The 27,304-nt window shown below is 47.9% G+C and overlaps 2 protein-coding genes and 1 long non-coding RNA gene across 6 annotated transcripts in view; 1 reads left to right on the top strand and 2 right to left on the bottom strand.

The window, feature by feature from the left end:
- LOC135272661 (neuroblastoma breakpoint family member 4-like) overlaps nucleotides 1-27,304 on the bottom strand; it is a 387,040-nt gene that overhangs the window by 222,976 nt on the left and 136,760 nt on the right. The gene's annotated exons all lie outside the window — the stretch shown is intronic.
- ABCA4 (ATP binding cassette subfamily A member 4) overlaps nucleotides 1-27,304 on the top strand; it is a 131,916-nt gene that overhangs the window by 7,784 nt on the left and 96,828 nt on the right. For both annotated transcript variants that reach the window (XM_064371132.1, XM_064371133.1), the window contains exons 2-6: nucleotides 724-817; nucleotides 2,207-2,348; nucleotides 4,768-4,907; nucleotides 10,617-10,744; nucleotides 15,477-15,674. In XM_064371132.1, coding sequence (XP_064227202.1) covers nucleotides 724-817; nucleotides 2,207-2,348; nucleotides 4,768-4,907; nucleotides 10,617-10,744; nucleotides 15,477-15,674 — 702 coding nt within the window. The remainder of the gene's footprint in view (nucleotides 1-723; nucleotides 818-2,206; nucleotides 2,349-4,767; nucleotides 4,908-10,616; nucleotides 10,745-15,476; nucleotides 15,675-27,304) is intronic.
- On the bottom strand, nucleotides 17,467-19,684 carry LOC105711945 (uncharacterized). The gene is made up of 3 exons (XR_001106208.2): nucleotides 19,351-19,684; nucleotides 18,953-19,021; nucleotides 17,467-17,618 (listed from the first exon to the last, which is right to left on the bottom strand). It is a non-coding gene; the product is annotated as an uncharacterized LOC105711945 (long non-coding RNA).

The following is a 27,304-nucleotide window of genomic DNA, read 5'->3' as shown; positions in this document are numbered from 1 at the left end:
ATTACAGAAAAATCTTTACTACCTGTTATATCAGCATTACCTGGGACCTTGTTAGAAATGCAAGCTCTGAGGCTGGGTGCAGTGGCTCATTCCTGTAATCCCAGCACTTTGGGAGGCCGAGGTGGGTGGATCAAGAGGTCAGGCAATTAAGACCAGCTTGGCCAACATGGTGAAACTCTGTCTCTACTAAAAATACAAAAATTAGCCGGGCGTGGTGGCATGTGCCTGTAGTCCCAGCTTCTCAGGAGGCTGAGGCAGGAGAATCGCTTGAACCCAGGAGGCGGAGGTTGCAGTGAGCCAAGATCACGCCACTGCCCTCCAGCCTGGTGATAGAGCATACTCTGTCTTAAAAAAAAAAAAAATGCAAGCTCTGGTGAGGTTGTACTGAAGCAAAATCTGTATTCATGTGCATAGTGACAGCTAAAATGCACTGAAGCAGAGGACCTTGATGAGCCTTTATAAATGTCTCATGCTAATGCAGTTTTCTAAAACAGAAGCAGGGTAGAACCCAGATGGACACAAAATCTGGATGATATAATAAAACAAGGTAGAGAGGGGTGTGTGAGGGAGAGGGTAAAAGAAGGAAACTGTTTAGGTAAATATACCACAACCAAAGTCCTACTGCACACATAGGCTCTGAGGAGGAGAGTGTTTGCTTTAGTTATGTTTTCTAAAATCTCTTAGCACCACCGGACTTTCTCTCTTTTTGTTTTGTTTTTCCAGATTCGCTTTGTGGTGGAACTTGTGTGGCCTTTATCTTTATTTCTGATCTTGATCTGGTTAAGGAATGCCAACCCGCTGTACAGCCAACACGAATGTAAGTATAGCAGGGTACCTTGGGCAAGCCTTGAAGAGACAACGGTCTGGGCCTTTTGTCTAGAATGGTCTTGGGGTGGGGGTGTGGGGATCAGACCTGCTTATCATCATTTCATGTCTATGATGCATATAACAGATTTATCAGTGTTACACAAATTATGATTTTAAAAACATTTTTAGAGACAGGGTCTCATTCTGTTGCCCAGGCTGGAGTACAGTGTTGGGACAATAGCCCACTGAAGCCTCTATCTCTTGGGCTCAAGTCATCCTCCTGCCTCAGCTTCCAAAGTGCTGGGATTATAGCATGAGCCATTGCTCCCAGCTAATTTTTTTGTTTTTTGTAGAGACAGAATTGCTACATTGCCTGGGCTGGTCTTGAATTCCTGGCCTCAAATGATCCTCCCACTTCAGCCTCCTAAAGCGCTGGGATTACAGGCATGAGCCACCTTGTCCAACCCCAATTTTCATGTTTTAATCTTACACATTGTAAGCAGATACTTGTATGTAGTGACTGAGGGAGGGTGCACTTATTTTTGTTTGTTTTGTTTTTGCTGGTTTTTTTTTAATACCTAAACTCCCACTTGTTTTAAAGAGAACAGATTTGTAGATGAGTTCTCTACAATATTTCAGAAATCAATTTAGAGGATTTGTTATACATGGTGCCAGAGAAAAATGAAGAGAAGGGATGCTATACAATTGTACTGAAGAAAAATTGTATTTCTTTGACTTAAGGTATCTGCAGACCTGAAAGCACACTAGTGAGAGCCTCTGTTACACTCTGCCCCTGTGGGAAAGTCTTCACCTGGTTTCTGGCCCTCTATGCAGCTGATGTGGAAGCCTCAAATGTTATGCAAAGCTGCCCAGTCCTCTATTCTTGGTCTTCACCCTCTGGTTCATGAGTTTCAGACCTCAGTTCTGAATCAGCCTTCTGTTCATCAGCCTCTTCCTTTATCTCTCCCCCAGGAGCCCATCACCTGCAGCCAACAGCATGCTTGGGGGTAGGTGCCCAGACTGTGGCTGAAGGAATAGATGAACCTCTGCTCAAGCAGCAGCAGCTGCTGCGTGGAAGCTTCTTGAACTAACACTCCTATGCCCCTCTCAGCACAAAATGATGTGTCCCTCTTGGTGTCTCCTTCACATTTCCATCCATACCTATTACAACATCTGTCTGTCTCCCCACTACACCAGGAGTTTGAGCAAAGAAGCCGTGTCTCTAGCACCCAGCACAGGGCCTGGCACACATTGGATGTCATGCTCCTGCTTCTTAAATGCATTTAAGGAGGGCACCAGAGGGGCCCAGGCCCCTTCCCAAAAAGGCCCCAGCTCCTAGGTCTGATCCTGCTTGGTCTCCATGACTAACCCTGTCTTGTCATCATTTTCTGTTTTAAAGGCCATTTTCCCAACAAGGCGATGCCCTCAGCAGGAATGCTGCCATGGCTCCAGGGGATCTTCTGCAATGTGAACAATCCTTGTTTTCAAAGCCCCACCCCAGGAGAATCTCCTGGAATTGTGTCAAACTATAACAACTCCATGTAAGTGTTGAGATCCCTGCCATGCGGGGGAGGAAGTTACACACCCCTTCATGTGCTGGAGTGCACATGTGCATGCACTGAGCATGTAGCACTGAAAGAGTGTTCTTGTGGCTTGCTGAGCCCCTAACCTCTTAGGAGCAGAGCAGCTTTCCTCTCTGCAACAGTCTGTTAACTGTCAGGGCACTTGGGGAGAAATCTCCAAGCTAAGGCCATGTGCACACAATTTCTTGGTCCTTATATCCCCAGGATGTGAACTGGAGTCCGATGGCAGCCTGCTGCTGAAATGTGTCCACTGCCTTCTGGTCATTGACCTGCTTGGGTGGAGTGAGTCACTGTGGGAGAAAAACTCGGTTCCCTTCACCCTGATCAACCTGGACAGATCTCTGTTCCTTTAAAAGCTTTCTTGGACATCTAAGGGCTAGGAAAAATGTCAGGGAGCATTGAGAAGGCAAATGAAGTCAGGTTTACAAAGTGAAGTTTACTTCTTGGGAGAAAAAGACAATTTCCAAATCCTCTGTTTAATTGCCATCTGCCCCTGGAGTGGTGAGATCTTAGAATATGGCTTAAGCACAGCAGCTCTTTACCGTGGGCCTGTAGGCCAATCTGGAGAACTGATGAAAACCAATGACCCCTCTCCCAAGAAAAACGGCCACACACCAAACATTACACTGTACATCTGATTTCAGGGAATTGTGGATGCCAGGTTAATAGCCTCTGGTCTAGGGTCAAAATTCAAGTCCACTCCCACAGGAAGAGGGTTTACCTTTAGAATTCCCTTTCAGAGCATTGGGAGAACATGATGAGGACATATCCTAGAGACAGAGGCCTGGGGTGTGGACAGGGCCATCCCTTACCCACTGTGCTGACCTTGAGCACCACCTTGTGCAGCCCATACCTGAAGGCCACGTGCAAGGGCCTGTTGGGGAGCGGGCTTTCCCCTAACTGTATAAACACTAGGCCAGGTGAAAACAGATATCTGGTTACTTTAGTTTTTTCCTTGGAGGAGCTCAGTATAATTCCTCCAGGAGAAGCCTGCTTTTAGACTAAAAAGAAAAAAAGTCTGATAGATCAACCTAATGATTGGAGGTGGCCTTCCCCACTGTGAACAAATTATGGCTGCTTGTGCCGTACAATGGTGGAGTTGAGTAGTTGTGACAGAGACTGTATGATCTGTAAGCCTGTAATTTTTATGTTTGTTGACCCCTGGATTACAGGATGATAGAAGAGGAAACATCTGTCTTCCTAGCAAAGTCAAGGAAGTAGCATTTAGCAGTGCTCCTATTGCTGCAAGCATTGCCTTGCAGTTTTAGTTTACAACTGCACTTTCAGCTTAAAAACACCTGCCCATCCAGAGAGATCCTGTGGGGTCACATGGTGGGATCAGGGAGGCCTGGAGACAGCTCAGTGGAGGCTGCATGGGGCTTTGGTGGGAATGGCCCTGGCAGTGTCTGTAGATGTTATTGGGGAAAACTGAGGGGTGGGAGTTGGAGAAGGGGGCTCCAGACTCTAGCTGTACTTGGCATTTGAACCCAGAAAGTTGGGTTTCATGTTTCGCACACACATTATACATGAAATATTGGCTTATTAAAGGTTCTTTTGCTTGCAAGGTAGAGAAACCCACTCAAGCAATCTTAAACCCCAGAAGAAAATGTATGAACTGGATACTAGACCTTCTCACAGAGCCAAGGACAGCAAGGCAGGGCTCAGGAAGGGCAGGTCAAGACCTGGAGAGCTGTCAGGAGCTGCTTCCTCAACTCTCTTCCATCTGGGCCTGCAAGGCCTGGCCTCTGTATCCACTCCATTCACCTCTCTTCATGGACCAGTCTCCCCCGCTTCTCAACGCCTGGGCTGCCACTGCTCAGGCAATTCACAGTACCACAGCCTGGGCAATCAGAAGCCCATCTCTGAACACCATCCAAATTCCTGGGAACAAATCGGGTTGGCCCAGCTTTATTCCCTTGTCCCATCAGCCTTGGCAGAGGTGTACATGTGCATGCGGGCATGTGTGTGTGCAGGGAGGTCCTTAAGGATGAAGCATGGCGGTCAGAGCCTACCTGTGTGAATAGGCAGAAGGACAGGTCTCGGAGAATTGCGTATAAACTGGAAAAAAACCTCCAGTGATATCTACCAATGCCATCCTGTTTAAGGCATCTTTGGGCAAGAGACACACAGAGCATGGGATTGAGAGGCGACCAGGCCCTGCCAAAACTGGGCGACTGAACAGATCACCACCCATCCCTGTCTGTTAGCCTCTATGTGCAAGGAAGCAAAATGGTCTCTTTGTCCTGCCTTGGCAGTACTGTAAGGATACTCAATGTAGTAGCTAGGTCAGGCACGTGGTATCTTTAAAAATAGCAAGAGATATTACTATTATAAAAATAACAGCTATTTCCTTATTAATGAGGCTTTGTCCTTACAGCTTGGCAAGGGTATATCGAGATTTTCAAGAACTCTTCATGAATGCACCAGAGAGCCAGCACCTTGGCCGTATTTGGACAGAGCTCTGCATCTTGTCCCAATTCATGGACACCCTCCGGACTCACCCGGAGAGAATTGCAGGTAAGCAGGACTCCAGTGCTCGCAAGCATCACTTGCCTCACCCATGGAGAGACTGAAGATATAGGAAAGAGCAGGGAGTTGCGGTGAAAAAGATACTAGCAGAGGCAGGAAGGGATGGGAGGCCGCTTGAGCATCACCTTGGTGAAGATGCCTCTTCCTCCACAGAAGCCTGGAAGGTAGAAAGTTGGGAAGGAAGGCAGGAAAGGTCTCATCCAGGTAAGTCTAGAGACAGAAAGAACGCTAAGAGAGATGGTGCTATGGGAAGTATGAGGCTAGGTCAAGGGCTAGAAGCAGGGGGAGAGGGGTTTGCAGAGTTTGATAAAGGTATGGAGGAACTCTCACAGAGTTCTGGAGGGGGAGCTAACCAGGAACATGAAGAAGCATGGCCAACTATCATTAAGGAGCCAGGGAGGTCAGAGACCACGTGTTATCATGACATAAATATGCATAATTGTACTATTTCTCCCAGTAATATTCAGCATCCAGGCCCTGAGGCAGAGCAAGTGGAGAGTGGGTGATGCAGGGCTGAGGGTGTGTAGGGAGGCACCACAGAAGGTCAACAGGCAGGGACTGGACTACATGCATCAGGTCCAGGCTGCCCGAGAAAGATCAGAAGGCAGAGGTGCTGAGATGGACGGTGGGGGGAAATGGAGAGACATGGGAATAAAAGTCTCAGTGGGTGCCATGACCCTGTTAAAATGACTGAGAAAATGAACAAGGTGAAAGGATTGATGGCTGTGGACAGAAAGTGAAATATGTGAATTCAGGATTTCCAAGACAGGGTGGGTGATGGCTGGTCCCACATGTGGTCATGGTGAAGTTGAGCGGAGGTGCAGGTGCATGGTGATGGGAAGGAGGAAATGGGAGGCAAGGATGTTGGCCCCACGTGGACACCATGGCTATGCAGGAAGATGGCAGGAGCCAGGCACCAGAGTGGGGGAGAGCCACGTGCAGTCAGGAACAGTGAAGAGGAAGGATGGAGGGGCTCCCTCTCCTGTGTCTCCCATTCCAGGGGAAGAACAAGAAACAACGCAAGAATAAAGAGTGTGAGTGGGAGTTGTGTGCTATCGCATGTGTAGTAGGCGCCTCTGCAATGGCTAGAGGGACTAGACATGGCGGCCGGAGCCACTCACAAGAGCAGAGGAAGTGAGTGCTCATAAGGAAGTAAAGCCCCCCGGAAATCCAGGGGTTGTGGGTAGAGTGTGCCTTCTGAAAAAAAGGCTGCTAGTCGGGGGGAGATTGCTCAGGAACAGGGCTCAGAGGCTGCCAAGGCGGCTGTTTGGGGCTTCCGGGAGATGTATGCTCCTAGGATTAGGGGGTTGACTTTAAGAATGACTTTAGAGGTTGACAGGGATGAGGAAGGGGTCACCAAGGGGTCTACCAGGGGGATGGGAGAGGCCGTATCGATAAAACAGCTTCTGCTGCAGGTTTCAAACAAGAAATGTGGGAGAATAGTTGAAATCAGCCCCGAGGCTCCTCCCCGTGCGTTTGGGCAGCTCTTTCAACGTTCAGCCTATTTTCAGTGCCTCCTGTGAGCCAGGCACTGGGCTAGTCTCTGGGGGTGGAGAGATGACTCAGGGGAATGCCAGCCCTCGGAGGGCTCACGGGGCAGACGTTGAGAGATGAGTGAGCAGAAAATGACCACAGAGCGTGCGGGCCCGGTGGAGGGAAGTAGGGGATTCGGGAGCACAAGAGAGTCAACGGGAAACTTCTCTGGGGATAATCTGATCCTCCTCCATCCAGCCACCTTCTGAAGCCTTCTCTTCCCATCTAAGCAAGGACAGGCCTATGACTAGATTGGTGCGTCAAGATACTCAAGTACGTTCTCATTGTTTCAAAACGAATAAAGCATAGACTTTATGTAGTCACTTCTACAAACCGCATTACAAACACTGCATTCTTTGCTGCTCTGGATAGAAAATTAGTGAGCTCAAGTTTGAAGAACCTTATACGGTATGAGTACAATTACCATTTTAATAGTAAGAAACCCCCCTTCCCTTATGCACCAACCAGAAAGTGTTGCTTTTCCAAGTTTAAACAAGCAGATGCAGATGTGGGCTGGCCGGCTCCTGGCGGGGCGACATACCTCATGCATCCAGTGGGTTCCATGATGAGGCAGACACCTCGCTTAAGCGTCTGATCATCAGGTTGAGTCCTGCTAGGAGGAAGTATGAAGGAAGTAATTTCAAACCACAGTTTCTCTGTGGTTTTACAACGTGTATATGAGAACCAAAATCACTACTTCTTTTTTTTTTTTTTTTTTTTGAGACGGAGTTTGGCTCCTGTTACCCAGGCTGGAGTGCAATGGCGCGATCTCGGCTCACCGCAACCTCCGCCTCCCGGGTTCAGGCAGTTCTCCTGCCTCAGCCTCCTGAGTAGCTGGGATTACAGGCACGCGCCACCGTGCCCAGATAATTTTTTTTGTATTTTTAGTAGAGACGGGGTTTCACCATGTTGACCAGGATGGTCTCGATCTCTTGACCTAGTGATCCACCCGCCTCGGCCTCCCAAAGTGCTGGGATTACTACTTCTTAACCCCAGAGCAGGACTGACTTTGAAGTGGCGCGCAGGCGGTTCCCTCTGCAGGCTTCGGCCCGCGGGGAGAAGTCCCTACCAGAGCAAATCTGGAAACAATGGCTCAGGAAAGGCGGGCCACGGCTCCCTGGGAACGGAGGCTCTGCCAGATCCCTGACCTTAGAGGCAGTGAGAGGGGACAGGGGTCCATCCCCAAGTCAGAGACACGGTCTCTGAGGAAACCCCAGGCCAGCGCCTGAGGGGCACTGCCGGGAACACGGACTGTTGCACTCTGTGGAGACTCAGGGGGCGCCGCTCGCCGCGAGCACGACTCCTCAGGCCCGCGCTGCGGAAGAGCCCACCTTTGAAAGCGAGCGGGGGGGGGGGGACGGGGACCGGTGGGGCGCGCTGCGGAAGAGCCCACCTTTGAAAGCGAGCGGGGGGGGGACGGGGACCGGTGGGGCGCGCGCTTCGGCACAGCCACCCGGGAAGGTATGCCGCTGGTTGACCCAGGCAGCGTTTCTCTTTCATGGCAAACCTGTAGTACTGCATTCTCAGCAGGGGAGGATTAATGGTGAAAGACTAAGCTTGGAGCCCCCGTCCCTCTCCCCCAAGCGAGCTCTGTGGTCTCTCAATCACCTTTAAAACACCTTCCCGGGAGCCTCCCACATTCTCCTGGCCCCCTCCCGCCCCCTCTCAGCTCTCGGGCCTCAGCGGTCCCCACCCGCCCTCCTCTAATCTTCCCAGAGAAGGGAACAAGAAGAACCACATTTTAAACAAAATGTGTTTTTCTTTCCTCAGACTCCCAGTTCACATTTCTCCCTCAGGAGTCTAGGGAAGCTTCTGTCTGGTATCGGCCTCCTCTTCACCTGGGTCCCCGCCCTCTCAGATGTACCGGGAGCCAGTGCGCTCCCCCGGCCCCCAGGGCAACGGCAGCCCTGTCACCTGGGAGGTCTGCTGTGCCAGGCCTGGGCAACATCGCTCCCAGCTTTTCTTGTTTTGCCCCTTCTCCCCGCCGAGATATTTGTATGTAAGGTCAGGTAAGTGAGTTAAAGAATAACAAAGAGATAAACTTTCAAATGGGGTCCTGACTCTCGGGTCAAGACAACAGTTATTTACTGAAGGTCTCTTGTCATTCAACAGACATTTATTGAGACTCTGGTTGGACGTCAGTCTTTCATGATGGGTGTCAGAGAGACGTGACTACGAGGGCTTCCATCTGTGCACCCAGCATTGCTAGGTTCAATGAAAAGTATAATAAAAGCAGGAGCCACAGCCCCCAATTCTCGAGACCTCCCATGTGTGTGCGTGCATGTGTATGCGTGTGCGCATGTATGTGTGTGTGCATGAGTGTGTGTACGTGTGTGTATGTGTGCTGTGTGTGCATGTCTGTGTTGGGGATGGTGTTGCTGGAGTGAGAGTGTGTGAAAGAGTAATTGGGAAAAGAACAATGGAGCTGGCACCCAGGGACAGAGGAAAAGCAGGAGGGCTGGGTTTGGAAGATAGCTAGATTTGGTTTTGAAAAGGAGGAAAGACTAGAATAAATGAGCAGCCCCTCTCAGAGCCCTCCTCCTCCCTTGGGGGCCTGTGTCCAGCTTTCCCCAAAGTCCTTGGATTTTTTTCTATGCAAAGGGGAATGACAGTGCCAGACTCTCAAGGCACTCATTACTGTGAGAGAGGTCACTGTGCCACTGTGCGGTTGAACTTCAGAACCAGCTTCCCCTGCCCTAGCTGCATGGACAGGCCTGTGGGCTGACCCAAGATCCTTCCAGGGGAAACTAGCCACAACATGAATCCTGACAAGGCCCTGTTGAGGGAAAGGCACAACCTGGAGATGAGCAGGATGGCTGTCCAGCACTCAGGGTCAGGCCTCTTGGCCACTTGGGGAAGGGAGAATTTGGAGAGGGAGAAGATGGATGCTGTGGAATCGGGACCAGAAAGAATGAGGACATAAGATGGTTAAAGTTAGAGAAGAACTGGGAGATAAACAGTCACTCAGGCCCCTGAAGAACTGGGGGTGAAGAGATTGGCATTTTCATGCACCCCAGTGCTTTCCCTTCATGTTGAAGTCCCTTCATAGAGATCCAGGCCCATAAGGCTTTTCTCTGGCCAGAGTCTCATGAACTATAGCAGCAGCGGGGTTGAGGCTGAGCGTTGGCTCTGGAAGATGGCAGAGGAGGAGGGTGCTTGTGTGAATCTCCCGAGAGGGGTAAGAATAATACTAATTTGATCATAATGAGCATTTATTGAGTGCTGTTTTCAGGCCTGGGAGCTAAGCACTTCACATTCCTCACTTCACGTCAACAATCCTATGAGGTAGATGTGAAAAGTACAGACACAGGGAGAGGTTCAATCACTTGCCCCAAGGTCACCTTAACTGTTAGGTGTTCTTTATATGCCTCCTTATAAAGAAATGCTGCCTCCCACAGGTGTTGAGAGGAGCTGGAGGGAAGGTGACTGGGGCTCATCAGGCAAGCCCAGGCAGTGTGCCTGGCTCTCTTCTTTCCACATGGAGCTTTTCTTGCCCTGAATGGCCCCATCTCATTTCTCCTAGTCCATGTCAGTGCCCTGAGCATCTCAGCCCAAGCTGAGATGACAGAAACACCCAGAAGAGTCCTCTACCCCATGACAACTGCATTGTGGGAAGAACATGTGTCTCCTCCAATTCTAGACCAGGGTTTTTCAACCTTAGCACTGCTGACACTTGGGGCCAGATAACTCTTTGTGTGGGGGAAGGAGGAGTGTCGGAGTGTCCTAGCCTTGTGGGATGTTTAGCAGCATCCCTGGCCTCTACCCACCAGCACCTCCCCAGTTGTGACACCCAGAAATGTCTTTAGATCTTGCCAGATCTTTCCAGGAGGATGAGATTGCCCTGTTCCAGCTCCCCAGCCCCACCTCAATGAGAAGCACTGTCCTAGAACAACCCCACAAATCATCTGATACCCGCACCCAGCCCTGGCTAACCTTTTCCACCTTCTTACTAAATTGGGCCCAGCTGCTTCAGCAGTCAATGTTGTGACTGTGTTGGGGACAGCCCACTGGCAAGAGCCTCACCTCTAGGGGCTCTCAGAGACCCCAAGAAGAGAGCCTTCCTCTGAGAGTCAAGTTAGGTGTTTCCAATCGACTCTAGCTGTTTTCCTGTTTGTGACCCATTTCCCCTTCAACACCCTGTTCTTTCTCTTATTCATAATGTAGGAAGAGGAATACGGATAAGGGATATCCTGAAAGATGAAGAAACACTGTCACTATTTCTCATTAAAAACATTGGCCTCTCTGACTCAGTTGTCTACCTTCTGATCCACTCTCAAGTCCGTCTGGAGCAGGTAGGTGGACGTCACTGGCCGGTGGTCCCTGGAGGGGAGGGGGAAGCACCCAGCCTGAGAAAGGCAAAAAAGATGTTGGCTTTTTTCTTTTTATTCCTTGTGTTCACATTCAGAATCCATCACTTAATGCCCTGTATTTAGAAAAATACCAGGCGCAGGGGAGGGTCACTTGAGATCATGATCATTTTCATCACAGGACTCGAAGCTGCACACATCCTGGCAACCTTAAAACATCTCAGGTTTTCATAACTGGAAGGAATCTTAGATATCATGGGGCGCAACCTACTCTTTATAGATGAAGAAACAGAAGTGTATTCATTTATTAATCAAATATTTAAGGACAGTTGTAGGTACTAGAGTACAGTGTGAACCAGACAGGCAAAACCCCAGGCCGGGAAGTTTCCATTCCAGTGGGGCCGTAGGCGATGCTCACGTAAACAGAGGCTCCTCAGTGTGTCTCCTGGCTGTGATTGGTGCTGCAAGGACAATCCGGCAGGGTCGGGGGTTAGAGAGGGACAGAGGGGCCGGTTTAAGGGGGCTGCTCAGTATTTGAGCAGAGTTGTCTGTCAGCCGCACAATAACTGAGAGAAGAGTTCCAGGCTGGGAAGCCAGCAGTGCACCTTCAACGACAGAAGGTGGCAAGTGTTTAGGTGGCGTCTCGAGGCTACAGAACCTGAGACCCTGCAGAAGAGCCCGCCTCTGCTTTCCTTGACCGCTTCCTTCTCAGCACCAGGCAAACTCCTATCCGCTGGCGCATTTCTGATCCGTGTATATGACTCCAATTTATCTCACCTCTTTTTAATTAAAATCGCCTGTATTTATGCAGAGCATTCTTACCACTAACTCATGACTTGCACATCCCTTAGCTCCCTTATTCCTCACAACAATCCTAAGATGGGTCCAACAGAGAAGGAGACTTCAGCATCTGGTGATGGGGTGATTTGTGCACAGTTACAGGGCTAGAAATTATCAGAGCCAGATGGAATCCAGATCCTCTCAATCCTAATCCAGCGTTTCTTACTCCAGGCCAGTGGCTTTCAGAGCCCTGAGACCAGCAGTGTCAGCAACACCTGGGGACTGGTTAGGAATGCAAATTCTTACGCCCCACTCCAGGTGAACTGAGTCCAAAGCCCTGGGGTAAGGCCCAGCAATCTGTGCTTAACAAGCCCTCCAGGTGATTCTGCAGGCTCAGGTATGAGAGCTGCAGCTGTCCTCTGGGCCTTCTGGGCTTCCCGCCCAGCTTCTTCAGTGTGATAAACACAGCAAGAATGCAAGATGTGTAGCAGCTGATATCCCAGACACTCTCCCGATTCCCTCCTGGCTGGGTCTGCTCCTCCAGACTCTAAGAGAGAATGAGACATAAACAGAACTTCAGAGCCTGTTTCAACCCTGAGATCAAGGTCTGCACAGGGTGCTGTCTGAGTCCAGAGGAGTGAGGGACCCCATCCTACCTGGTCAGCACTGGCTCCTGGAAGCAGGTTCTCACACTGGTTCCCTGAACAGCAAAGGAGCCCATACCTGCCTTTCTGGCTTCTCAGACCCTGAGGTTTTCACCGAAACTAGACAAGGGGAACGGAGGGTCAGCATGGAAGCAGCATGAGCTTGGCACCTGCAGTGCCCAGGCCCTGGGGCTGTGCAGCTCCGGCCAGGCCCTGTTTAGCTTCCCCTCCCACCCCCACTGAGGGGGTGCTATTGGCACCGATGGATCATTTTCCCCTTTGCTTTCTCTTCAGCTTGTAATACTTAAGTCCTGACAATGCCTGTGATGACTTCCAGTTAGTAATAAAAGGGAGATGGTGATAAGGGCAGGAATTTTGGGGAAATTTCTTTCCAGTTCCTTACTAAAGTGACATTTGGATCTCTAGCACTGTGCTTCTGGCATCAGGGCTGAGGCCTTTCATGTGGGAGAATGCAGGCCGGGGTCACCAGGTTGTGCCTTTATTTCATGTTGCTGGCTCCAATGAGCTGAATACTCTCCTGATTAGCAAACTGTGAGCCATCTGCATTTTGCAGAGGCACGTTCCAGATGACCCGGTCCTCCCTGCCCACTTCCTGGGATGCTTTGCTTGGTGGGCTCACCTGTCTTCTAGCTCCTGGAGGTATGTCCACCTCCACCCAGCTCTGGGGCTTCTTACCAGCACTGTCCCCAGAACTGTCCATCATAATGGCAACATTCTTTCTGGGCACTGTCCAACATGGGAGCTCGCCTCTTTGTCGTTGCTCATGGTCGTTGAACATCAGGACTGGATACCCCTCCTGGTCCTCTCTGCCTGGGGTCTGAGCACAGTTCAGAAGGGACCTCATCATCCCCTCTGTCTAGGGAATTATTAGGAGATGACAGGGGCACAGTTCTCTGGCTCACCCCCTACCCCACCCCTGCCCCCAGCCCAGTAAACTCCTGGGCATGCTTCAAAGGCCCAGCTCAGATGTTGCCTCCTCAGTGAAATTATTTATAAACCTACCCCTCTTTGTCCCACTTTTTCCCTCTTCCCTACTCACTGGAGAGCTAACAAGTGATGGTTAAGCTCTGGGTTCAAGTCTCACAAGGCCACACACTTAGCTGTGTGACTCAGACAAGTTAATTAACCACTGTGCCTCTCGTTTCCTCGTTTGTAAAATGGAAATAGTAAAACTGCCTAACACCCATAGCGGTTGTGAAAGTTAAAAAAATAATATATGTGAACTCTTGGAACAGTGCCTGACATATAGTAAACACTCAATAAATATTAGCTGCTTTGTGCCGGGCGCGGTGGCTCACGCCTGTAATCCCAGCACTTTGGGAGGCCGAGGCGGGTGGATCATGAGGTCAAGAGATCAAGACCATCCTGGTCAACATGGTGAAACCCCGTCTCTACTAAAAAAAATACAAAAAATTAGCTGGGCTTGGTGGTGTGTGCCTGTAATCCCAGCTACTCGGGAGGCTGAGGCAGGAGAATTGCCTGAACCCAGGAGGCGGAGGTTGCGGTGGGCCGAGATCGCGCCATTGCACTCCAGCCTGGGTAAAAAGCGAAACTCTGTCTCAAAAAAAAAAAAAAAAAAAATTAGCTGCTTTTAGTAGCTATTCTTAACATGCCCTCTTCTATGCTCTGGTTTCACTATGTCTAATCTCGCACCTACTGCTATCTAAATGCCTGCATTTCCAGCTAGCTAGTGAGCCCTTGGAGGGCAGGAAATTGGCCTTACTCATCTCTGTGTCCCCAGTCACTATCCTATTCCCTGCAGAATGGGAAGTTGGTGATGGGCATCAAATAAATGAGGGAGGGAAGGACCCAGGGACCTCCATGGTGTCCCAGCCTTCCCTGAACTGCTTCGTAGCTTTCCAAGTCACCTCACCCCTCCTCCATCAATTTCTCCTCTGGAACACGCGGGGCTTGGACAAAATGAGCCTGTTGATTTCTTCCACCCCAAAATGTCTTAGACTCTGGGGTTAGAGGTGAGGGTGGAGCTTTTCCCTGGAGAAAAGATGTGAGATGTGGGTAAAATGGGAAGGCTCTGTCTGGGCCCACACCAGTTATGGGCCCCTGAGATTGAAAGTGTCCCCAGAGACTCATGGTCAGCCATGACCTGCGCCTTATGTGGGGACCAGGCTGCCATGTGTAGTCTGAGCAGTTTCTGTGCAGAAAGTGGCAGAGCTCAGGCCTGTTCTGCCCTCCCCCAGAAAGCCGTGTCATTAGAAGTCATGGGAGACTGTGGTGCCTCGGGAATTTCATGAGTTTTCCTGTGGTACTCAGGGTCTGTCCACTGCTATGGGAGTCCAGGACTCCAGAAGCCAGTTAAGGTGCTGGGTGGCCAAGGGTCCCTGGCCAACCTCCAGGCCTCTCCCTTGCCACCTTATCCTCAAGAGGCCATCATGAGGATTGTGCTTCAAGAACCACTATCCTTGAGTTCCCTAGGAGCTGCAGAATGTATGCTATGCAGGGCTTAGGGTCTCCAGATAAAATAGATGCAGGGTGTCTAAATAAATTTGAATTTCAGATAAATAATTTTTTCGAATAATTATGTTCTATGTGGACCCTACTTGGGACATATTTGTACTAAAAATTCATTTATCTGAAATTCAAACTTAACTGGGCATCTGGTACTTTTCTTTGCAAGAGTAAATTTGTTCTAGCTACTCCTCACCATCACCTTCAGAGAGGAAGCTTGGTGGTCCGGTAACATCATGCTGTAAGAAGGAGATCCTTTGAATTGTAAATGGCACTCTGATAAGGTAGGCATGAGGATCCTACTGGTTTCCTGTTGCTGCTGTAACAAATTACCACAACTTAGTGACTTTGAACAACACAGAAAGATGCATTATCTTATGGTTCTGGAGGTCACAAGTCTAAAAGTTAGGGCATCAGCAGGACTGCATTCTTTACTGGGGAGTTCTAGAGGAAAATCCATTTTCCTGCCTCCCTGAGCCTCTGGAGTCACTCCACATTCCTTGACTAGTGGTCTCCTTCCATCTCCAAGGCCAGTAGAAGTGTATCAAGTCATTCTCAAATCACGTGACTGTTTCTTCTGCCTCCCTCTTCCACATTTAAGGGACCCTAATAATTACACAGGGGCCCACCTAGAAAAGCCACAATAATCTCCTTATTTTAAAATCAGCTAAATAGTGGTTTTAATCCCATCTGCGATCTTAATTCCTGTTGCCATGTAACATAAGATATTCCCGGGTTCTGTGGGTTAGGATGTGCTGTCTTTCCTACCACAGGGCAGTTTCTAGTGTTGCCTCTGCTCCCTACAGTTTGCTCATGGAGTCCCGGACCTGGCGCTGAAGGACATCGCCTGCAGTGAGGCCCTCCTGGAGCACTTCATCATCTTCAGCCAGCGACGGGGGGCACAGACTGTGCGCTACGCCCTGTGCTCCCTCTCCCAGGGCACCCTACAGTGGATAGAAGACACGCTGTATGCCAATGTGGACTTCTTCAAGCTCTTCCGTGTGGTAAGGGAGGGGCTTGGCTGCTTGCCCATTGGAAGGTGATTCCTGGGGCAGCAGAGCCTCACAAATTGACCTTGGGGAGAACGTGAGCCTGGTGCTCCAGACAATCCTTGCAGAAGCTCCAGACTCCCAGGGCTCAATCACAATTGATAGTATTTCTAAAACAGTGGCCCAGGGGCCCAGAAGTCACTGTGAGGTTCCCCATTAGGTATGTGGCTGTGGCATGTTTGTGCCCATTCCAAATGTGGGGAAGTCCCCTTCACCTCCTCTAGCAGAGTGGCAAAGGAAGGAGGTCTGATTTGACTCCCTGCCCTGCCATTTCCTAGCCAGGTGATTGTGCTAAGATATTTAACCTTTTCTGGTCCAAGTACTCATCTATAAAACAAATATAATACTTTGTAGAGTGATAGGAATGATATAAAAAAAGTTTATGCAAAACATTTCATAAATTTTAATAAACCAAGGCCCCATGCTCCTTCCTCTGGAACTGATCTCAACCTCCAAGGTTGTTTCTAGAGAGAAAAAATGACAGAGTAGTCTCAAAATTTGGAAAGCCCTGATCTAGCTCAACCCTCTGTTCCAGAACTGCATCCCAGACAGACTGCTTGGGACCTGATAATATCTCCTCCTTTGCCAGAAAGATAAGATGAGAAGGAATTAGATAAAGGAGTTGTAGAGCAGAGGTTCTCACACTGCAAAGTGCATAAAAACCATTAGATAAGTTGGTAAAAGATGCAAGTTCTAAACCCCCACTCCCAATCACTCTGATTCAGAAGAACCAGGTCAGCCCAGACTCTATCCTGTTACGTTAGGTGATTCTAATAAAGAACATCGTAGGCCATACTTTCAGAAACACTCAAAATTAGAATCCTTCAGAGAAGGTAGCATAAATAATATTTCTAGCATGGAATTAGGTTTTTTTCTGTTGCCTGCATTTTAATTTCTAGAACTGTGTTGTAGGTAATGTCATCACTAAGAACTTGACTGAGGAATCACGTTTTGTCTGTTTTACGACTGCTCTCTCTCAAGTCCCAGCAAACCCACCCTCAGCTTGTTTTAAAAAGCAAGCCAAAGGTTTTTTAAAATGAAGCAAAATAAAACAAGACCCTGCAGTTTCTGGCAGAGTCCACACTTAATCCCTTTCAATGTGTGACTTTCCTTGGAAAGTAACTATGCAATTTTCCCAGCTCGCCAGGGTGGAGCCCCAGAGTGAGTATGAAGGGTCAGGGCCTAGGGATGCCACCATCAGTGAGAGCCCAGGACTCCGAAAAGGTCTCTTGGCTCCCCACACTGTAGGAAGAATAAGAAGTCATGTAGTCCAAGTGTCTCTATCCAAAGTTTCAAAAAGAACCTGATTTTAGACATGCTCCTGACTTGTTTTCAGAATCAGACAGAAGAGGGAGACAATAAAGGTCCCTTATTCCAGGCCGCTGAATAAGGACTCCAGGCACAGCAAGGAGTCCAATGCTCATGTTTGCAGAGCTGCAGAGGCTCCCTGTCAGGTGTCCAGGGCCTGCGTGCTCTGCAGAATGGGCAGAAGGAACGAAGTGCACCTGGGCTTTGCAGGCAGGGCCCAGGTGCCCAGGTTCGTGCCATCCTCTTGTCACTGTGAAGGGAGCAGGGTCATCCTTCTATTCTTGAAGCACCTTGGCCAGCAGTATAGGTAAATTTGCCTCCCACGGCATGACCATTGATTCTAAGATGTCAGTCCCAGAGATAGCAAGGTAAATGGGCACCTGGGTAAAACTTTCCATCGGAGACTAGAACAAAAACTCAGGACACTGGCTTCCAAATGTTTATCAGAAAGTCTTTACTTATGCCTTCACATGCTGCCTTGGCAAATGCTAGCATTCAGAAACCCTGGGCTACCTTGACCATCGCCCTTGCAGACCTCGGCTGGATTCTGGAGGCTTCCTTTCTCGAGGCACTCAAACCTGTGTCGGGCACCTGTGAAGGGCCGGGCATTGTACTGAGGCCGAGGCTCCAGCTGTGAACCTTCCACCCTCACCAAACTCACAGCCAGACCAGAGACAAGCAAACAGGACGTTTCCCAGCAATGCCGCTTAGAAAGGCCAACACCAGCAGCATTTGTCCCCCAGAACAGTAGTGTTTAAAAGCTTCCCCAGTGATTCAGAGTGTCTTACAAATGCCTGGCCCCCACTCCCAGAGACTCTGAGTCACCTGGCCTAGGGTACAGCATTGAATTCACTGTTTTAAAAAGCTTTCCAGATAAGTCCAATGTCCAGCCAAGGTTGAGAATCACTGACCTAGAACATAAGAGTTTGATTTACAACCTCAATTTCTATAGACCATGCATAATAATAATAGTACCCCACACGCCTCTGAGGCTCCAAAGAACTTTCATTTGATTACCCATGACACAACGGTGGTGTGGAGATGCTCTCTCTCCTGTTCTCTTAACAAAGCTGGTAAGCGACAGAGCCTGCAGTGGACCCGAGACTGCTGGGAGGAGAAAGCCTTGGTGGGAGCCGGCTCAGCCTCAGAGCACCACCCCTACCTGCTCTCCCCTCACTCCTGCTTCTGTCTCTGTGGGGGAAGACCCAACCGAAGCAGGACACATCTAGTCTTCTGGTGTCTTTAAAATGTACTTTTCCATTTGACAAATGGATTACATTAAAAAAATAAAAATTTACTAAAAAAAACTGAAAGAAATTGCAGGCATTAAAATGGGACTTTGCCTTTATTGCTCCTGGGCACATCCTATCTGTGTTTTTAGAAAAACAAGCCTGAGGCAGGCCCCGAAAGGCTCAGGGCAGACCCTCCGACCCTCTGAGAGAAGCATCAGGCAGGCAGGGGCTGCTCCGGGAGAGGGAAGGGGCCCCATGGGGACGAGGCTGTTATTGCAGCTGGTTGGCGCGCAGCCACACTTAGATGCAGTGAGGGAATGCTGGGCCTTCTGTTCTGGGCTATTTCTCATACGCACATAAGCCAGTGTATAAATAATGTTTTATTAAATGCCAAATGAGTTTTCATTAGCAAAGAAAGAGAGAAAATCTCAGTAAACCACTGTGATGGCACCTGCCCCTTCTGAGTAAACAGCTGGGGGTGTGGGTGCAATCTCTGAGACATGGGAACCTGTGGAGCCCAGAGAATCGGAAGGCGGGACTCTGGCGTTAGCACCGACTGAGACCAGCTGTGTTTTTTCTCGGTTCCTTGGAGATCAGAATTGAGTGTTGTCATCTTCAAACAATCCAAAGGCAGTACCCATGGCCTTACTCCATCCCTCCCACACCATCCCACCCATCCCCGAATATACTCACACGCTCATTTGCACACTATTGCCATGCTCACTTGCAAGTACGCACACACAGATTGGTGACCTAGGTGAGCTGGGAGAGAAACAAGAGCCAGGTGACTGGATTTTCTCCAAGGAGACTTATTAATAGCCCCTCTTGGTTTCACCTGAAGGAGCTTGTCTTCACCTGCGGCCTTTACAGGCTTAAACGCCCCAGGCTTGAAACCCGGAAGCTCTGACCTGGGCTCAAGGTATCATTAGTGCCAACACTACCTAAAATGTTTTGCACCTCATAAAAAATGATGTGTCAGTTTCGGGTGAGAGGTTGGGACGCTTCCTATCTGATTTGGCCCAAGGCATGCATGCCCCTCCTCCTCCTCCCACTCTTCCCCCTCCTCCCCTTCTTCCCCCTCTTCCCCTTACCATCCTTCCTGTTTTCTTTCCAACGCTGGCGCACAGCTTTGAAATCTTGCTGAGAAGCAAATCTGTCCCTTCTGCTTTGAATGTTTATTTGTGGAAGTTCAGCAGGGGAACCGAGGTGGGTGCCAAGACCTGCCATGCTGCTGGGAAGTCTGAGTTTCCCTCCCTTCCCCCCCTAAATGCGTGTTGATAGAGAAAATTCGGCCTCCTCGGCATTTGGGCTCACGGTTTTCCCCTTTGAAAATGCTTCCAGTGTGTCATGATTCAGCTTTCTTTTCTATCCCCCAACCACAGCTCTGTTGCCATTTTTACTTTTCTGATTGCATTTTATCCGTGTTTCTTTGACTACGGGGTGGCTGGGCATTGAGTTCATTGAGTTCCAGGGAGAAAAGGGCCCAGACCTGGGGTTCCAACTACATGCGCCTATCAACATCCTGCTTGGTTCTTGGCTCTGCTCCCTGAATTCCTGAGTCACTGGGGAGAGGCGTGGGTGGACTGCCCCCTGCCCAGTGAGAGCCGCCACAGTTCCTGCTCTCCCGGATCATTCGCTGCAGTTTGTTAAATTTCAACTATGTGATTCCAATTTTCAGATGGATATTGCTGCATCAAGTGTCTGGGAAAGCCCCCACATCTACAGGATTTTACAGTGAGGTCCCACTAATTAATGACTTGACTCATGACTTCCTCTTTCTTCCCGATTTCTCCCACTTCTCTGTGGGGGTTATGGGAGGGGAGAAGAGAAAGGAGTGATGCCCGAGTGCCAATCCCGGGGAACAGCAGGGCTGTTGGGAGAAAACAAAACAGAAAGGTTTTTTTTTGGTTTGTTTTTTGGGAGGTTTATGAAAATACTCAAGCCACAACAAGTATATTTGACTTACAGCGTTAATATTTTTTTCTGCCTGCATCTACAAAAATCTGTACCTATTACAATCAAAATATCCTCTGGGTGAATGGATTTCAACAAAGAAGAAATAAAAATGAAATAGAAGAGAGGCCCCTTCGTGCACATTGAGCCTACTGGCTCAATTGTCACTTGCCTGCCTTGATGTCTTTTCAGCTCCAGGCAGGCAGTAGGCCAGGGCTTATTTTCATGACAGATCAGATGTTGCTTTTATGGATTTACAAAGAAAGAAATACTGAAAGGTCAAAACTGAAGTCACTTAGGACAAGAGCAGGCCCCTGGGAAGGCTGCCATTTAGGATAATGAGTCCTGGGGTCCTGGCCTTTGTTCAGTAAATACGCATTGGACACCTACAATGTGTGCACCAAAGTGTGAGGCGTCAGGTTCTCTCCAGGGTCAGTTGGTTTTAGGAAGGGTTTTGGCTTTTGATATGCTTTAGTTCTACAGAATGGTAGCTATTAACCTTTCTTATGGATTAGGATTACCTTCCAGAATCTGACTACAGCTCTAGGCCTATTCCCTAGAGAAACCTAAATTCACACAGACATACAGGGTGGGGCTCATGGAGCAGCTGAAGCCAGACCCCAGGTTATTAGCCTTCACATTAAAATTTTTATCTGCCTACCACTAATATGCATCCTTTACTAAGAGGTCTTAATAGACACAGATTCTTTCTTAACTCTGTTTATGAAGTAATCAGCATCCTCCCTACCCCTGATGTTCAGGATCCAGTGGCATGAGGACCACAGACCTAGGCAGTCACTGGGGCATATAGGCATCTCTTAGTGGCTAAGAGACTGGGCCCCAGCTCTACATTGGCTCCTAACTTGCTGCAATTGAAAGGAAATCTCAGCCTCCCCATCTGTAAAACTGAGAAAATAAGACTTGTTCTACATATCTCATGGAATAGTAGTAAAATGTACATTAGAGAAGAGATGGAAAAACACTTCGAACAAAAAGCATTCTGCTCTTACCAAAGCAAGAACACAGCCTCTTTTAAGAGGACTTTTGCTCCGCATTTCTCCTTTAGAACCCCCAGACTAGGAGGAGGTCTGTCTCACAGAGTGACCTTTTGGCTGCCCCTAGATTCCAAGCTCAGTTTTGCTTTCATTAACCACAGATACTGGGACAGACAGAAAAAGACCTAGTTTCTGTTGAGCCAAAGAGAGTCCCATAACTTGTCTGTTCACATACCCAAGAGCCCACCCTCTAGTTCAGACACTCAGTTCCCTCCCATTCTGGGAGACAGCATGTCTCTGTGACCTCCTGGTAGAGACAGTTTGGCAAGTCCCCCCACCCCCTCAGTGACTGAGTCTGAATTCTCCCATCATGACGCATTTCCTAGCACTCAGGGTGTCCTCTCCTGGTTGCCCCCTCACCACTAAAGCCGGCTTCCTCCCTTTCCATTTGATGCTTAACAACTGTCAGGTTGCAAGAAACATGCTTCAAATCCACATTCTCCCAGTTGCCTAGCAACAACTTCCCTCCTGGATAAATGTGAGTTTCCTGTAGCTCAGCCCAGGACTGAAGACAGCAGCACACACTTCTGTCCACTGCTTCAATTGCTTTTCACCTCTGCTCTGTATGCCTTCAAGACAGTAGCTCATCCCTCCCTTCAGAACCTTCCATGGCTCCCAGAGGCCATGTCTGTCCCCCAAAGACACGTTTAACCTGAGGCTACTTATTTACCCTTGTGTTAGGTATATCTTCAGCTTAGAAATTAATACTGTTTCCAGATGGTCTTCTTTGAATCACAGAAAATAAAACAACGAAACATTCAACACCTAAGATGTTTCATGTGCTGGTAGAGTGACATCTGTTTGATTAACATATTTGATCCAAAGCACCAGAAATACAAGACTTTTTAGGAGATGGTATGTTCTGTTCTACCTTAAGAAAAAAATATTACATAGCCCCAAAGGAGAGACATGGTTTTGATCCCTGACAACCCAAACAGAGGCCTTTTAGGGCCGGAATCTTCTTGGCTGCTGCCTAGGACCTTGTATCAATGTCTTAAGCACAGGATTAAGGCTTAAGGGCCCCTTAGACCAACCTCACTTAATAGAGGAGGATGCCTTCAAAGCCTTATCTTTGTATCCAGTCTTCCTTTAGAGGTCTAGTCTGACCTTGAACTTGGGTTGGCAGCGCTTAGTCAGTTGTGACGTGTGATACGGAAGAGTTATGTGTTACTTGGGAAATTAAGAGAACTTGTTTGGCATAGGAAATGTGTGTGTGTGTGTGTGTGTGTCTGTGTGTGTGTGTCTGTGTGTGATGATGTTTGCCATTTTGATATGTGACCTTTTTTCCAGAAATATTTTCACTGTTCCATTACAACTAAATTTGCAGTCTCTTCCAGTTCCTTGGCAGAAACAATTCATGTGAATTTGAATAGATAATGGGGAAGGGGGAACCAAAAGAAGAGGAGAGCCTTGGGAAAGTTATTTATAATTTATGGCAACCTCAGTCAGGCAATTTTGAACAGGTACATATGGAGGGCTCCCTTGGGATCAGACGGTGTTCAGAGATGTAAGGTGTGAGGACCAGACCCTCATCATTTGCCACTCCCACTAAAAAATGCTGGGGAGGAAATTGCAGCTGTAGCGCCAGGCACATAGCTGAAGCTTAGTAACTATTTGGTGAATGAATATTACTAAATTGTTAACAAGACGGAAAAAGTATTAACCACACAGAAATGCATCTGAAGCTATTGTTTCTCTGTTCCCTTTCCCCTAAATTCCTGGTCTTGCTCTTGTCTGGCTATCTCTCTAGTCACTCCCTCTTGCTGACTCTCCTCACGTTCCTTTCTCCACCTGGAATTCCTGGGCCCTCCCCTTCTGCTCATAGACACAGTCCTCACTCTCACAGTCATCAACTTGTCTCTTTACAAACCTCAGCTCAAGTGTCACTTCCCCATCCCCAGATGAAACTGACTGCTCCCTCCCTGTAAGTCACCCTGATGCCTGGTAAATACATCCCTCATGGAAACTAAAACCTTAATAGATACTGTCTCTTTCCTACTCTGTTATAGTTTATTTATTCATTAATTACCACAATACATATTATTGAGTACCTACTGTGTACTATGCACTGAAGATAAAAGACAAACAAAACCTATTCCTATGCTTAATGAGCTTACAGTCTAGTGGAGAGATAGATACATTAAAAAATAACAGCAAACTAAAATAAAAGTGATAAATAAATGCACTGAGAATGACAGGAATAGCTAGGAGGGGCATCTAACCCATGAGGAAGGAAAGCTGGAAGAGCATGGTGATGGGGGAAGAAGACTTTCTAGAGAAGGTGAGGTGGTTTCAAATGAGTTGACTCTGGTCAGTAGCGGTAAAGTGAGAACGGGGTAACATGGGGTAGGTTGGTCATTTTGATTTGTTAGTCCCAAAGTGATAGGATTAGTGGCTAAGGACTGCAGGCTTTGTAGAAGCCTACAAAAATATTTGAGATTTGAAGTTTAAAAAAAAAAATGGCTCCAAAGAAAAAGAAAAAACTGGAATTATAATGAATGAATATTAAATGAATGTTTAAGGAAGGTAATGCTATTCAACTTCATTGTTAAATTTAGTTATAACAGGCCCTTGAGTTTCATTCAACACTGTTTCATTATAACATTGATGAGAGAAAACAAAGCTGATTCCCGGCCGGGGCCACTGTCAGCATGGGGTTTGCACATCCTCCTCATGTCTGCTTTGGTTAGCTCCAGGTACTCCTGGTCCCCCGACATCCCGAAGATGTGCCCATTGGGGAAATGGTGTGTCTGCATGGTCCCAGCGTGAGTGAGTGTGGGTGTGGCAGTGAGTGTCCCTGCCATGGGATGGCGTCCTGTCCAGGTTAGATTCCCACCTTGTGCCCTGAGCTGCTGGGATGGGATCCAACCACCCATGACTCTGAACTGAAGTAATTGGGTAAATAATTGTCTTACTTTTTAACCAATCTTTTAAAATGTATGTATAGTTTACATTTATTTCAGTGTTTAATATTAGAAGTATTTTAGTCTTTATTTTGAGGTTTGGTGATTTATTTTAACCAGAAACAAGCCATAGAAACTTAATTTTGGGCCACGTGTGGTGGCTCACGCCTGTAATCTCAACACTTTGGGAGGCCGAGGCAGATGGATCACTTGAGCTCTGGAGTTTGAGACCAGCCTGGTCAACATGGTGAAACCCTGTCGCTACTAAAAATACAAAAATTAGCTGGGTGTGGTGGTGCATGCCTATAGTCCAAGCTACTTGGGAGGCTGAGGCAGGAGAATCACTTGAAGCCAGGAGGCAGAGCAGTGAGCAGAGATTGCACCACTGCACTCCAGCCTGGGCAACAGGAAAGATTTCATCTCAAAAAAAAAGAAAATAAAAGAAATTTAATTCTGGTTTATATCAATTAGCCTGTGGTAAAATTGGTTTCATTATGGCCATTTCACTTAGTCGCAGTTTCCAATAACCTATCAATGAATTAAGTGAGGACTTACTATATTCATAAAATGTTTAATTCCAAGGCTTGTGTACAGTTCAGGTTTTTCCACTTTACAAACATTTTTAAGTATTCACAATGATTGCTGAAAAATTATACCAGATAATTCATTAAATAAGTTGTTCAAAGTCAAATAATTTCAAAAGTAAAAATTAAGAGCTTTAAAAATAGTATACCTACGTAGACATAGACCTACAGATAGAGAGAGAGATGAATAGATATGGACACAGAGGCTTTCCAGTGTGTTCATGTGATGTGGGATGGAGTTTCAAGATCAGAGTGTGACTGGGGCCTACAGAAGTAAAGGAGAGGGGATGGAGAGAAGATTGTCCACCTGACCATGGACAATCTCCCACCCACAGTCAAGTGAGGAAGCCAGACACCAAATTCAGAAAGAAGAGGAAATAATCAAAACTAATGGGAACTTGTGACTGATTTACTTGTGCCCAGTCTCCCTGGAAACATGAACGTGATTGTTCCTTAGTTTGTGCCTCTGGGCTCCTAGCCCCTCTTAGGTGCCTTCCTATTATCTAGGACCTGATTGCTTTTTCTATGTACAGCTTCTTTGGATTCCAGTCTTTGATGCCAGCTTCCTCCTAAAGTAGCCTTTCAGATGTCTCTTGGTTACCCTCTGTAATCTAAGGGCTTACCCTACCCCACACTCATTCCCAGTACCAGCTTCTGGATCTGCAGACTAGAGATTTAGGCAATGGGATGGGAAGAACCAGTGATGACTCCCAGACAGAAAGTGGTGCCAGCAACAGAAAGGGCACACAGGCACAGAAGTTGGTTTCGGGTAGGATGATGTGGTCAGTTCAGGACACTTTGGATCTAGGCAGATGTCAAGCAGACAGTTGGATATGTAAGTCTGAAGCTCTGGGGAGAGGTCTGGGTTGGAGGTACAGATTTAGAAGTCATCAACAGAAAGGTAGCAGATTAAATGATAAAGGAAATAAGACTATACAGGGAATGTGCAGAACAAGAGGAGCAAAGGAGGCCCTTGGGAACCTCAGCACTTCAGGGGAAGGTAGAGGCACAGTCGCTGGTAGGAAATGCAGAGAAGTAGCAAAGCAAACCAGGCAAAAGCAGTGTCACACATGACCAGGGAGGAAAAAGACATGATTATAAATGTTTAGAAAAGCAGAGAGGTCTGAAAAGACAAAAAATAAAAATGTCCATTAGACTTAAAAGCAGGAGAAAACTGAGGGGTTCTTGCTAAAGCATCTTAGTAGGATGGTGAGGGTGGAAACCAGGGAAGTGTTGGTGAGAAAGTGAAGTCACTGAATATGAACTATGCTTAAAAGAATGTGGGAATGAAGGGTGGAGGAGAAAAGTTGGACTGTAGCTAGGGAGGCATAAGGGGTCAGAGGTAAATTCTTTCTCTCCTGTGGGAGAATCTTGGGTGTATACACAGCATGACAACAGTGATGCGAGGGCTGGTGATGCCTCAGGGAAACTCTTGACAGTAAATCCCATGAAGGGAGGACTTTGTTTCATTCATTAACATGTCCCCAGCACCTGGTACAATGGCAGACACTCAATACATATTTGTCAAATGTGGCATTCTATCATTTAGAAACTGCACCTGGCTGTGAGTTTCATTTTCCTCCCCATGCAGAATCTGGTTCTGGGTCTTCCAAGAAGGATTTGGAGCACCACAGGTTTCCTCAAGACCCCAGGCTGCTCTGCATTTTCCTCCGTCATCCCTAGCACATGCTCATCATCTGGCGACGTCAAGATGCCTGTGCCGACTCCCCCAGCCCATTCATGTTGCAGGCAGGGGCCAGGCAAAGGGCAGAGTGGCCCACTTCAAAAGACTGTTCCCAGAAACCTCAGCCTATGACTTCTCCTGGTGTCTTTTTGGTTAGAATTGTGGCATAGGCTCACTCTGTATACATAGGAGGCTGGGTCAGGCATTATTACTTTTAGCAAAATTACGTAGATAAGCATCAATCTTTGTCACTGTGACAGAACTAGTCAATCAGTGCCAGGCAAGGTTAACGGAATTGGTTGGTGTGTGCATTATTCTTGTGGTTAGTCGGTCTTTCTTTCTTTTTTTTTTTGACAGAGTCTCACTGTCACCCAGGTTGGAGTGCAATGGTGCAATCTCGGCTCACTGCAACCTCCGCCTCCCAGGTTCAAGCGATTCTCCTGCCTCAGCCTCCTGAGTAGCTGGGATTACAGGCACCTGGCACCATACCCAGTTAATTTTTGTATTTTTAGTAGAGACAGGATTTCACCAGGTTGGCCAGGCCGGTCTCAAACTCTTGACCTCAGGTGATCCACCTACCTTGGCCTCCCGAAGTGCTGGGATTATAGGCGTGAGCCACCTCACCCAGCCTCCTGTGGTCTTTCTTATGCTTCATGTTATTCATTTATTAGTACTCTTAGGCAACAGCGTGATAAAAATGCAGGAAGGTGCATGCTATAATCTGAATGTTTGCATCCTTCCCAAAATTCATATGTTGAAATCCTCATCCCCAAGATGATGACATTAGGAGGTGGGACCTTTGGGAAGTGATTGGGTTATGACTGGGATTAGTGCCCTTGTAAAACCGCAAAAAGCCAGCTTACCTA

Source organism: Aotus nancymaae, unplaced genomic scaffold, assembly GCF_030222135.1.
Source record: "Aotus nancymaae isolate 86718 unplaced genomic scaffold, 86718_ANA_hifiasm-v0.15.2.pri h1tg000122l, whole genome shotgun sequence".
Lineage (NCBI taxonomy): Eukaryota > Metazoa > Chordata > Mammalia > Primates > Aotidae > Aotus > Aotus nancymaae.
The sequence above is the reverse complement of the archived record's forward strand: the minus strand, read 5'-3'. Positions and strand labels throughout refer to the sequence as shown.